Source organism: Squalius cephalus (assembly GCF_949319135.1).
Source record: "Squalius cephalus genome assembly, chromosome: 4".
In the NCBI taxonomy this organism is placed as follows: Eukaryota; Metazoa; Chordata; class Actinopteri; order Cypriniformes; family Leuciscidae; genus Squalius; species Squalius cephalus.
Window position 1 is genome coordinate 10,372,393 of NC_137125.1, and position 13,530 is coordinate 10,385,922.

At 43.6% G+C, this 13,530-nt stretch overlaps 1 protein-coding gene across 1 annotated transcript; it reads left to right on the forward strand.

The window, feature by feature from the left end:
* Nucleotides 1–9,505: 9,505 nt before the first annotated feature.
* On the forward strand, nucleotides 9,506–12,142 carry LOC307157490 (uncharacterized protein). Its single transcript, XM_079869408.1, has 6 exons — nucleotides 9,506–9,567; nucleotides 9,660–9,844; nucleotides 10,336–10,490; nucleotides 10,679–11,142; nucleotides 11,276–11,484; nucleotides 11,683–12,142. The coding sequence occupies exons 1-6, from the start codon at nucleotides 9,510–9,512 to the stop codon at nucleotides 11,887–11,889; spliced, it is 1,278 nt and encodes a 425-aa protein (XP_079725534.1). The 5' UTR covers nucleotides 9,506–9,509; the 3' UTR covers nucleotides 11,890–12,142.
* The last annotated feature ends 1,388 nt before the right edge of the window (nucleotides 12,143–13,530 follow it).

Below are 13,530 nucleotides of genomic sequence, written 5' to 3' on the forward strand. Positions count from 1 at the left end.
AGAACTATGTTCTGATGGCCCGCCGTACCAACTGGTTGATGTGAGCGCCTCTTTTAGGCATGTAAAAGTGGTGGACCCCAGGTTCATTGAGAACTCTCTTGTGAAGTCTTCACTTCGCATGCCGCAGGTGAACTGATTGGTTTAAAAAATTCTGTGTGTATAACTAACGCTGATTTGTACTTCTCTACAGACCTTGTTCCCTGTATAGACCTAGGGGGTCATTCCTAGAGGAGCAATGAGGTAAAGTATTGGACTCCAGGGCCCTGAAGCCTCCCCCCAGGTGATGACTAGAACGAATTAGGGAGAAGCTCAAAGAAGATTTGGCTTCCGTGCTGAGTATGTGATGGCCTTCCTGTCATAACATTTTATATGCGTGGTGGGCCACCGCTCATTTCTGTTTAGCCTCAGGGCTATTAGCCACCCAGGGGTAGAGTAGTTGGTCTTCCTAAAAAAAAAAAAAAAAGGAAAAGGGCTGGCGCTTCAGATAGATCTTATGTCCTACCGGTTTGTGACATTGGTATCCTGAGTACTTCGCTCCCCTGAGCTTTGTAAGGTTTCAGTAGGTTGAGTGTTTCACAGCCTCTCAATCAAGTAGGCTGTGGCTCTTCCGAGCCCTCAGGTAGATCTATGCTTGTAGGCTGGCCCTCACCCGGGCCACCTCTGTAGCTGGCCTAGGCTATGCTAGGGATAGATGGAGGCGTTCTGCTAAGCATAGCTGCCGCATTCCTATGTGTGTTTGGCTTCCTCCCCTAGATTTCAGCCTCCTCCCATAAATGGAGTTGTTGGCCAAGGCCCGCCCCTTTCACTGCATTCAGGGGTGATAGAGTAATGCAGGGTGGTAGTTGAGGTACGATCCTTCGGGCAGGGTTAGGCCATCTTTCGCTCTGCGATGTGATAGTTTGCCAGACCCTGCCAAACAGAGCTAACATATGATTGGGCCTCTAGAGCTGGCTCCACTCAGCCCATTGAGCTAAACCGCTCAAACGATGGGTGGAAGTTGGTTGGCTTGCAAGCAGGCCCCCGCTTCCCTAGGCTGGGCGCAGGATAAATCCCTGTCACCCTTTGGAGCCATTTGCAGGCCCGCTCCCTGTCTAAATGTTCAGGGGCATATGGTTGTTACTCCCCCGTTAACTCAGGGTAGTTTTGAGTACTCCTTTCTCAGCTCTGTGTCTATCTACCTCACACCACGATGGCTCCGGTTGAGCGGGGAGTTCCAAACTCATTTCATTCAGGTTTTTGAACTCCGCTCCCTTGAAGCCAGAACATTGCCATGAGCTGACGCCCATGCATATAGTAGGTAGGCCGATTAATGGGGCCTCCACTAGGCAGAGTGGTGTATGTTGTACTCCCCTGCTATTAGGGGAATTGCTTTTTGCTGAGTACACTGCCTTTGGCAATGTGATTAGGTACCAGGATGCTGTAAGCTCTGTAGTAACAGCTTTCTGCCACGAAGGCTGCATGGTTAGGTAGTAGGCCCCAGCAGGCCTCCTTGACCGGGTAGCCCCCAATAGGGCTCTTAGGCTAGCTCACCTTTGGTGGTTGGCCTTGGTAGTTCGGGCAGTAGACTCAATTATGGGTAGTAGGCCTTATCAGGCCTCCTCTAAGGTGGGTCCCAACATTGTGGAACATACACTAGGACAAAACTATAGGAAAGTTTTTTAATAGTATGGTTCCAGCAGTGTTCGTTAAAGTAGCAGAATAGACTCGCTATTAGCTAGTAGGCCCGACCAGGCCTCCCTGTTAGGCGAGTCCCCAGCAGCAGTCACATCCAGCTGTTAGACTGTTTCAGGTAGTAGGCCTCTTCAGGCCTCCCTGAAGGTGGGCTCCCACATTTTGTGGTGGTCAGGTAGTAGGCTTCACTAGGCCTCCCTGAGGGTTAAATCCCACATACTGTGGTTACTAGGTGGCAGGCCCCACAGGCCTCCCTGAAGTTGAATTCCCGCTTTTTGAACTATCAGGTAGTAGGCCTCATAAGGCCTCCCTGAAGGCAAAGCCCCAAAGACAGTCAACTGGACTGCCAGTCTGGCTCACTATCAGCTATGGTTTTCAGGTAGTAGGCCTCTCCAGGCCTCCCTGAAAGTGAGCTCCTTCATGTCATGGTTATCAGGTAGTAGGCCTCACCAGGCCTCCCTGGAGTTGAGTTCCAACATACTTTGAGTTTCCACTTAAGGTGGTTTTCTGGTAACAGGTAGTAGGCCTCTCTAGGCCTCTCTGTAAGTGAACTCCCATGCACTGTGGTTTTCAGGTAGTAGGCCTCACTAGGCCTCCCTGAAGTTGAGCTCCCACATACTGTGGTTGTCAGGTAGTAGGCCTCTCCAGGCCTCTCTGAAAGTGAGCTCCCACGTTTTGTGGTTGTCAGGTAGTAGGCCTCACCAGGCCTCCCTGGAGGTGAGCTCCCACATACTGTGTGTTTGCACTTAGCATGGTTTTTCAGGTAGTAGGCCTCTCCAGGCCTCTCTGAATGTGAGCTCCCACGTTTTGTGGTTGTCAGGTAGTAGGCTTCACCAGGCCTCTCTGAAGGTGAGCTCCCACATACTGTGGTTGTCAGGTAGTAGGCCCGACCAGGCCTCCCTGTTAGGCGAGTCCCCAGCGGCAGTCACATCCAGCTGTTAGACTGTTTCAGGTAGTAGGCCTCTTCAGGCCTCCCTGAAGGTGGGCTCCCACATTTTGTGGTGGTCAGGTAGTAGGCTTCACTAGGCCTCCCTGAGGGTTAAATCCCACATACTGTGGTTACTAGGTGGCAGGCCCCACAGGCCTCCCTGAAGTTGAATTCCCGCTTTTTGAACTATCAGGTAGTAGGCCTCATAAGGCCTCCCTGAAGGCAAAGCCCCAAAGACAGTCAACTGGACTGCCAGTCTGGCTCACTATCAGCTATGGTTTTCAGGTAGTAGGCCTCTCCAGGCCTCCCTGAAAGTGAGCTCCTTCATGTCATGGTTATCAGGTAGTAGGCCTCACCAGGCCTCCCTGGAGTTGAGTTCCAACATACTTTGAGTTTCCACTTAAGGTGGTTTTCTGGTAACAGGTAGTAGGCCTCTCTAGGCCTCTCTGTAAGTGAACTCCCATGCACTGTGGTTTTCAGGTAGTAGGCCTCACTAGGCCTCCCTGAAGTTGAGCTCCCACATACTGTGGTTGTCAGGTAGTAGGCCTCTCCAGGCCTCTCTGAAAGTGAGCTCCCACGTTTTGTGGTTGTCAGGTAGTAGGCTTCACCAAGCCTCTCTGAAGGTGAGCTCCCACACATTGTGGTTGTCAGGTAGTAGGTCTCTCCAGGTCTCCCTGAGAGTAGTTTCATAGTAGTGCTGGGTTTTGTAAGCTAGTGGCCGCTTACTTTCAGTTTAGCCGTCCTTATAAGGCAGCTACCGAAGGTGAGCTTGCGCCCTGGCTCGACTCAAGTTTTTATTCTCTGCTACGGGTTCCCTCGTGGAACCTCTTTATCCTGCTACAGCCTGGTTGCCTACCAGGTAGATCTTATGCTCCTCTCACTGAGGGTCAATATGAGTATGTGGTCTCCTGAGTCTGGTCAGTCGGTCGTAGGCCTCTCATGAGGCCTCCCAGTTAGATCAGTCCTTAGGCCCTCACAGGCCTCCTCAGTGTTTTGAAACACAAACACTGGGTAGATCCGTGGATCGAGTAGAGAAACTCCCCTCGCTGGCAAGGGTTGTAAAGCACTATGCTGAGTCATACTCTCCAGGATATCCCGTCTCTGAGATCCGGGCCGAATGGTTCACTGCCTGCTTCGCAGTTCCTCGGGTTGGATGCCTTCCTAAAGGCAAGTGTCCAGAGGCTCTGTCTTCAGACAGACAGGAAGTGGCCAGACTGTAGTGTCTTATATAGTGACACCAGGTCAGGCCTGCCTAGTGGCATTTCAGGTGGCACGTTCCCCTGAATAGTGACTGGCTGGGGTTCCCTCGGGTTCCCTAGCCACATTCCCTAGAATGGACACCTTCTAAGAATGAAGTTGTGGTCCTAGGCCCTTGAGCAGGCCCAGGTAGACCTTTCACTAAACTATGTTTATGGAGGTTTTCTGTGGTATCATATAGCTTGGGCTATGACCGTAGGGAGCGCTGTCACTGACAGCCCAGTGTGACCTGAGGGTGAGTGGTTCTAGCGTTCATTGAATTGCTGGTTCTGACAGTTGTCACTGCCATTGGGCATGCACTCCCTTTAGCATGGCGGCGTGGGTATTTCGTTCCCCATAACGCCGATGACGCATTGTCGAAGTTCCCTTCGAAAGGGAACGTCTCAGGTTACAAATGTAACCTTTGTTCCCTGAGAACAGGGAACGAGACAATACGTCTCCCTGCCATGCCTCGGGGCCTGCCTGCCAAACAGTCCCTTCAGACGAAAGGATATTGTCATGGTTTCAAGGCGCCCTTTTTATATATCCAGGTCGAGCGCTCATCATTCAAGCTGATGATTCACGGCTGTCGCCGGTCAGCATGATTGCTGTGAGTTGATATTTGACACCTGATATTTGACACCTGTCACGCCTGAGGCGTTCCCCATAACGTCGATGATGTATTGTCTCATTCCCTGTTCTCGGGGAACAAAGGTTACATTTGTAACCTGAGACGTTTTCTCCCTGGGCGCTTCAGCACTGTGGTTGAGTTTTATCCTCTCTAAAAGAGCTGCATGCGGCACATCATTTTAAAGATGTCTAGCCCTTCAATTTCTGGGTGAGGTGGACAGATTAATTCTGCTGATGGGCACGAACGCTGCTTGGGCTTAACCCCCTGAGGTCGGCGGTATCGCCGGCGATACCAGCTTGCTTTTTTTTTATCAGTGTAAAAGAAACTCATAAATACTCTGTTGACTTTGATTTTCCATAGGAGTTTCATACATCAATCGATTCTGTTAAATGTGTATTATTTTTGTGTATACTCACAATAAAAACAAAGTGTTGTGCTTTTTGCCAAATAAAGAAAAATAAACACGAAGCGAGTTCTGCCTTCTCTCTGTCAGTGTAGTCCATTCTGAAACGCATCCGAAAATGAACAATAACTCAGCGAATACTCAGTCAAACAGGCATACAGACACACAGACATGAAGCTTGAATTCTCTTCTTTTAAATGAAGTAATTTATATAAAAAACAAATATTCTCATCTTGTGAAATCTGTATTAAAAGAGAGCGATTCCAGTCGAGCTCATTACAGCTCATTCAAAAATAATGTGACGCCCACGGAGAGCGCGCGCTATTCAAACGCAAATGATTGAGGCAAACCTGTGAACGCCCCCATATCAGCTCGAGAAAACACAAGTTTATTCAGATCATTACTTGTTTACACCGTCTCGCAGCGCTGTGAGGAATAATAATAATGGAAAATGTACATCAGAGGTGCGGGTATATCGAGGAGCGAGCTGAGGAATACTGTAAGTTTTTTTCCTTCTCACGTGAATCGGGTTTCTGTTTATGAATGAATGAACGGCAGAGATGTGCACTGTTTACCACAGCTCGCAAAAAGACAGTTTAAATTTAAATTGCGTGTGTGAATGAATGATGATGTTCAAGCAAACTGTATTGCTATACTGAGATGAGTAAAAATCGACTGAAATATGTTGAAATAAAATGTAGGCTATTTGTATAAGCAACGTATTAAACTGCAAATTAACATTTATATGCCCTAATATTTCATAAAAACAACATTACAGTCAGGCGAAATATAAAAGACAACATTTTGTTGACTAGATTTGGGTACAGTTTTTACTGTAGAATATACTGCCACATAAGCTTTTGTTTAGCAATTTCTATATATATAAAATACTATTTTTGTCAAAAATAAAGTCATCAACTAAGATGTTAGCTGTTCCAATGTTGGCTATATTCAAACTAATGAATACATAGATAAAATGTAGGCCTATAATCATTTTTTTACAAAGAAAGAGTACACTTGAAATATTGTTGAAACTGTAATTATTGTTGTAATTGTAACCTTTTTAATAAAATAGCAAAACATATTTACAAGATAGATGTAAGCAAAATCTTAAATGGTCAATATAAGTCTTCTTCTAAATATATCTTTTGTCCTTGCATTGTGGCTCAGTCAGTGTCACACCTGAATGAATGGCTAATTATGCAGAGTGGGTGGGACATTGTATTCTCAAGGTGTAAACCACTCCTCGTTCACGCCCCCCTCGCATATTGGCTTTCCAAGCAAAACCTGTTTTACATCAATTTAAATCAATGTATTGTTTTATGTGAACGATAAAGCAAGACTATTTTCACATAATTTTGAAGCCAGAACTCGAAGGAACAACATCCATTAGTCAAAAGTCTTATTGACACATATTTATTATGAGTTTTGTGGTCTTATTTCAGCAACTTTCATTTTTATTTTTTTCAATAACCATTATAAACATTATTCTCTTAAAAATTTAAAAATATACATGCATGGTGATCACATATTTTGGTAGCCCTGTTTGTGCTATATAGAGTGAATTTACACCTTTGCCATTAACATGTTTATAAATAACTGAAAAAAGCACAAATTTCAGAGCATGTCAGAACACCTCCAGGGCCCAGAAAACCGCTCAGACTCCGGAGGGTTAAATCATGCTCATGACATTCGTGGATGCGGTATGTTCTCATTGCGGGAACATGACCATCACAATGCTGCGATCGAGACTCAGTGACCTCTGTAGAGGTAGAGTCCCCTCTGCCACACCCCAATCTATTCCCTCCACGAGAGGGGATACTTTGGCTGGTGGCCAGGGTGATTTGAGGCTGACGGTGTGGAACAACCCGATGAATTCTCCTCTGGCCAAACCCCCCTCTTGCACATTGCAGCCCGTGAGGTTTCTGGATGAGGTCGCTGGCCAGTCTTGTGGCAGGCCCAGCGTTTCATTCGGCACCCTGGCAGATGACGTCATGTCTGAAGATGAAGACTCGGCTATGCTGCCTCCTTCGGGGGTGCCAGCATTGCATGAGTCTGATCCAGAACTGACTGCCATGATTTCCCGGGAAGCCGCTAGCATCGGGCTTGTGTGGAACCCTCCACCATGTCCCGAGCGCTCAAGGCTTGATGATTGGTTTTTGGGGGCGGCCTCTTCTGTCAGTACGCGGCATATGACCGTGCCCCCACACCGGGAGGCTCCACCTCCCACGTCTGGGCCAGTCATTCCGCCTCGCTGCCCTATCGTGGTTACGTCTGTGGTTCACATGACTACGCTGGTTCAGTTTTTGGGAGCCTGGCAAGAGCTTCCCAATCTGTCCCGCTGATTCGCGAGAACCATCAGGCTCGGCTATGCGATTCAGTTCGCACGGTCTCCTCCCTGCTTTCGAGGAGTCTGTTAAACCATGGTGGGTGGCAATGCCCCTGTCATGCGTGTGGTGGTCGCTACCCAACTGGCGAAGGGTGCGATCGAGACTGTCCCTTCAGCCGAAATGAAGTCCAACTTCTACAGCCCCTACTTCATTGTACCCAAAAAGAGCGGTGGGTTACGGGCAATACTGGACCTGTGCATCTTGAACCGAAACCTTTACAGGCTTACATTCAAGATGTTGACAGCCAAATGCATTTTCGACTGTTCGTCCGTTGGATTGGATTGCAGCGATCGACCTGAAGGACGCGCACTTTCATGTCTCCATTCTTCCTCGACACAGACCATTTCTATAATTTGCTTTTGAGGGGCAGGCATACCGGTACACGGTACTTCCATTCAGACTAGCCCAGTCTCTCCGCATCTTCACAGAAGTCGTTGAGGCAGCCCTTGTGCCACTTCAGCAACACAGGGTTCGCATCCTGAACTATCTCGACGACTGGCTGATTCTAGCTCACTCTCGAGAGCAGGTTTGCGAACACAGGGACCTGGTGCTCCGGCACCTCGCCCATCTGGGCCTTCGTGTCAACTGGGAAAAGAGCAAACTCTCCCCCGTCCAGAGGATCTCTTTTCTCAGTATGGAAAGCGACTCGGTCGCCATGTACGTGCAGCTCACAAGTGAGCGCGCGCAGACACTGCTGAATTACCTGAGTCAATTCGAAGGCAAGAGCACGAATTGGATTTCCCTTGGCAAGACCACTTGCCATCTCGAGGTTGAAACATTCCACCCTGCGGGCTGGATACCTCTTGAGTTTTTACATATGCTTCCGTACTCGGGTCATATGTGTATTCTAAGTCCTCCCTACAGGTAGGCGCTGTGATACATATTCCACCTGGGATATGCCACCCAGTGTACCTTGGTATTCTTGCGTTAAGCCTAGACCTTCGTCCGTGCTAGTCTCATGTCAGGTTGCTCAGACTTGCGAAAGGGCACTGGAAGACTTGTGATTGAATTGCGACCCCCATTCGTCAGTCACTGATGTAACTCGGAGTGACTGAACGAAAGGGAACGTCTCGGTTACCTATGTAACCCTCATTCCCTGAGGAGGGAACGGAGATGTTACGTCCCCCTGCCACAACCACTGTACTGCTGGAACAGCCAGGAGTTCAGTCTCGGCTCCTCGGCATAACATAAAGTGCGATTGCCACGCTGCTATTTCGGAGTTGTGCTATGGAAATTCATGGCATTGTTTTGCCATTGGCTCGTTTTGTAAGAACTCGAAGGTGATAGGCTTCTAAGCGAAACCCTCATTCGTCAGTCACTAACATGACGCCTCCGTTCCCTACTCAGGGAACGAGGGTTACGTACGTAACCAAGACAATTTTTGTATATTCCATTAATAATTGAAGTAGTCTTACATGCATTAATTAATTAATGCTTTTTTCATGCATGAATTCCTGATGATTCATGTACCATAACCGTAGCTTTATCCGAAATGGATAGTAAAGACCTACTTTTTTTGTGAACAAAGTAAACATCATGATTCATGATGATGTACTCATCTTACTAAATGTTTTAATTAAGGTGTTGTTCATCCATGAAGTCATGAATGAAAAACTTTGTACTTAGTTCCTGATGATTCATGAGATAGTAATGCATGAAGTAATGCATAAGTCATGTGTGGATTAAAGTTTCAACACATGTGAAGTGTTACCTGTATTTTTGAAAAAGACAAAGAAACAATTGAATGAAGGACCGAGCACTTTTTTTTGCAGTGTCCACTGTTGCACTTTATTTTACGGAACATATCACTGAGTAATAGTCTATAATGTTAATGTTATTAGGAAGTATATACATGTATTTAAGTTGTGCACTAGTGAGTTAATTCAAACTGGGGTACACATTGATATGGTATGTAGATAAACATTAAGCACACTTAAGTACAATTGATACTTATTGCAGAACTTGGTGGGAAGTTCAATTCCACAGAATTCCATTTATCACAACCTTAACCACACTCAATAATCTCATGTTTCTTTTGAGGTCATTCTCTCTGAGGGCGGAGGCAGGGTGGTCATACCTTTAGTATAAAAGCACCAGATACTTTGTTCTCCATTTCACTTTCTAAAACAAAGGTAAGTCAGTTTCACTTAGCATTTTTATAATCATTTTCAGATATCCTTCCATTTCCATATTGTATTTTGCAAAGCATGTTTTAAACCAAACCAAACTGTTCTGCTTTCAGTACATTTTATGATAACTCATTACACACATTTTTGTGTAAACCTACTAAGGATGGCTGATAACAAAAGCAAGTATCATCTTATTTTATCAAACAGAAATTAATACCAGCCATCAATGTAATCTTTTCAGCCTTTAAAATTTGCAATGTTTTTTCACCAGTGGCTGTGTCCCAGTGGAGCCCAACCTTTGTACAAGACCTTCTCCCTGCTGCCGAAAAGACAGCGCTTCTCTACCATCTCTCTTACCTGAGCCTGGCCAACTTCCCCAACCTGGAGAGAATCATCAGGAGTCGCGCTGTGGAAACTCAGCTTCTGTTTGGATCCTCTGATGCAACTATGTTGAAAGTACTGTTTCAGACTTTCTCTTGACTTCAGTATTTTCATCTCTGTGAAATTTGTGTCAATTCACCAAACATAAGGGGTTTGTAGTAAATAGAATGTCATATAGTCTGTCTGTTAGCTAGAGATTAAATTTAGCTAAGTTAGTTATTAGAGTCTCTCCCTTAACTGGAAATAAATACATAATGTGTCATAATATCATAATGTGAAAAATTTTCAATTTTTTTTAGGTTTTAGATTTTAGGTAAAAATCTTTTATAACCTAAGAGTTTGTACACATCAACTTTGTTTGATATGCTTCTTATAAAGTTTAAATGCATATCTTAGATTTTTATTACTTTCAACTTTGAACTTAAATTATAATAACAACAGTTAATGCAGAAGCATTATGAGCAGCATTTCAGAAAGATTTACAGGACAAATACAAGCAATAAGAGTTCTGATTGTTTTGTTTTTAAGTCTAAGATACTTGATCTTATGTCTCTTTCTTCTCACAGTGTATTTTGACCAGTGAGAATCTGGTTCAGTCGCTGTTTCCCATGTTGGCGGAAGCTGTGGTGAAAAATAAGGCAGTTTTGGCAGTCAAATTCCTAGGGAAAGCACGAGTCTGGATCAAAGACATTATCACTGATGTGGACAGGATAGTGGAAAAGTAAGAACATTTTCCTCATGAAAACATATTTCAAAAATACCTTGAGCAGTTGAATTGTTCTTCTACATCCATCTTATAAAATCAGGCAGAAATATGAACATGTTTTAAGCTAAACTTTTTAGCTAGTTACACCAGCCCATTGATATAAAATGCTAATTTCACTGCAACATTTCTTCAACATTGCATAGGTATAATTTACTCAACAAAGATGTAGCATCATCCACCAGTGATGTTGTCAAGGAAAAAATAGATACAGATAAAAAGATTACTGGACAAGACCATGAGTTGAAGCAAACTGAAAAAAGCCTGAATGATCTGAAATCTGAACTCCAAAAAAACACACAAGAGCTTGATGAAACTGAGAAAAAGATAAACAGCAAAATCCAAGAGATTCAAGAATTTGCGAGATCCATAACCCAAACAAGTAGAGGCCTCGGCATCTTCGCTGCAATCGTTCCATTCATCGGGCTAATTGTTAAAAGCATTTATGATGCTGTGCATGATCCTCAAAATGTTGCACATATGAAGGCTCTTGAAGCTGAACTGAATCGCCTCATCGCTGAAAAGACTGCTCTGAAGCAGAAGCAGTGGCAGGTCCAACTAAAGATCATTGATGGGCAGATGAAGGTTACCGAAGCCAGTTTTGAACAGAGTGAGTCTGTTTTTTTCTTGTTTATAGTATACCAATATGACAAGTCATGCTTAAGACTGTGTCAAGATTCAAGTCTAGTTTCAGACAGGGAGCAAACGTGTGGCTTGCTGAAACCTTTATTTCCCCTCTGCAGATTCCATACCCGACCCCATCCATCTAAAGGATGTTCAGAGTAGCTTGACAAAAATTCAGGCAATTATGATTCAGCTCAAAAACTTCTGGGAGAGTTTTGCTCAAATGCTGGACTCCCTGGAACAGAAGACCTTTGTTGGAGAAGATCTTATTGAAGACCTTGCCGAACTAAAAGATGAATTTCTAGCATCAATCAAAACAGCTGAAGAGGTAAAAGTAATGTTTACATGATTCAAAACATTTTCAGTAAGATATTCTAAAATGTTTGATTTATTTTGTTTAATTTATTTATTATTTATCTTTATTTGTACCCAAAGGGAAGGCTTGAGGGTTCCCTCATTTTCTCCAGCCATTACTAAGGATTCATCTAAAAGTCTAATGTGACTTGTAAATGTTTTAATTCCACAGGCTTGGAAAAGTTTTGCTGAAGGCTGTAAAAAAGCATCTGTCATCTTTAAGCTCCAAACCAAAGATGCCTACCGGTTTCTGGAGGTTAGTCCTTCCTCTCTCTCCAAGGAGGAGTGGCAAAAGGAGTACGAAAGCGTAAAGACACAACTGGAGAAAATAGACCCACCACCAAGTGTGACATCCTCTGCTACACCTACCATTTCTTAATGATCTACAGAGCGTGGCACGCACAAGTGCGTTTGTCTTATGACGCTGGTAACCTGGGATGATGATGTTAGGCTTTTTAAATACTGTACTTGTAAACTGCAGAGTTCTGTATTACCTTCTACTTAACGCCTAAAACACTCTTTATATATACTCCTCTCCATATGTGTCATCTCTTTATGAGCTCTTGCAAAAAGAATCTTGTTGAATGGATAAAGAAAGAGATAAAAATGGATCAATAAAGTTTGATAACATCATTATTGACTTTTTGTTTTAAATAATCTTACATGTCTTAAATATTTTTACGTGTGAAGTCATAGATTTAAGTTTCAGCAGCAAATATTTTGTCATCTCAAACTACTTTTGATGTCACTGGATATGCAAAAATTGTCACATTACAAAATATATTCTTGATTCGTTCTGGTAATAGATAAGCTCACTTATGCAGATGATTTTAACACAGTTTACCAGAACAATGATGTCGGCCCAACCACGCAATCCAACGGTGTTGGCGAAGGGATAATGAGTGTGTGTCTTTTTAGCGATCCAGTGAAGTTCACTTAATTTATTAGAATTTAGTTTCAATATTACTTTAGCTCTACGCTTAATCTGACTCCAATTTCAAATGGGTATCAAAATTAGATTGTGTTTCTTATTAGAAAATAATCATAAATATTGGTTATGATATTGGTTATGAACTTGGATTTTTGATTATTCTGGATATCCCATACTTTCAATTATTCATTCATTAAGTGTATTTCTTTGAGACTGCATGTTGGCCGAACATCGTGAGCTCATGGACACAAACTAGCCAGTTCTGAATTAGAGGATTAAACTATTTTACCTTTAAGTGGTCGCTCTCTGCTGACTCATAACAAAAAGTGTCATTTTTTTTATAGTCACGAACTGCAACTTCCTAAGTCAGTGATAGTCAGAAATCAGAAGGTCTCCTTAATGAGGTGCTCCATTCATTAGCGCCTTCGCTTTGTGGAAACACCAGACTCCACATTAATCTATACTAGAAAACAGAATTTATTTAAATATAACATTTTATTTGTCAGGTAAAAATGGATCATGCCAATTACATATGTAAACAATTAAAAGCCAATTCATAAATAATAAATTCACAACATCAACTGCTCAAAGATGACTCTAAGAGTATAAGAAATGTGTACCTTACAGAGACACACAGTGGTGGGTGAGTGTGTTCTGAGTGCAAGACTTGAGATGACACTGACACAGCACTGCATGGGGGTTTACTGGTTACAGATTCCCAAAGACTGCTCTGCCACTTCCCCTTATATACACAGACCAAAACAAAAGGCTTGTACAAATATGTTTTAGAGTTGTTTTGGGTCAAATCATGTACCCCAGGGGGTAACACGGGGAGAATGATCAGATATCTTAAAGAGACACCACCCAAAAAGGAGAACAGGATTCTCCTAAGTTCTCAATCTTTCTCATTATACCAATGACTGCAATGAAATTAAGACCATTTTACCAATCGCACTGAGACATTTAAAATGATACAAAACATGAAAAGTAAAGAAACAATAGAATTGGAAGATACACATCATGTGTGGTATATAGACCTTCTTAGTGAGCTTTTAGTGACTTGACTCAGGGGGAGAGGAAGGGAGGAGG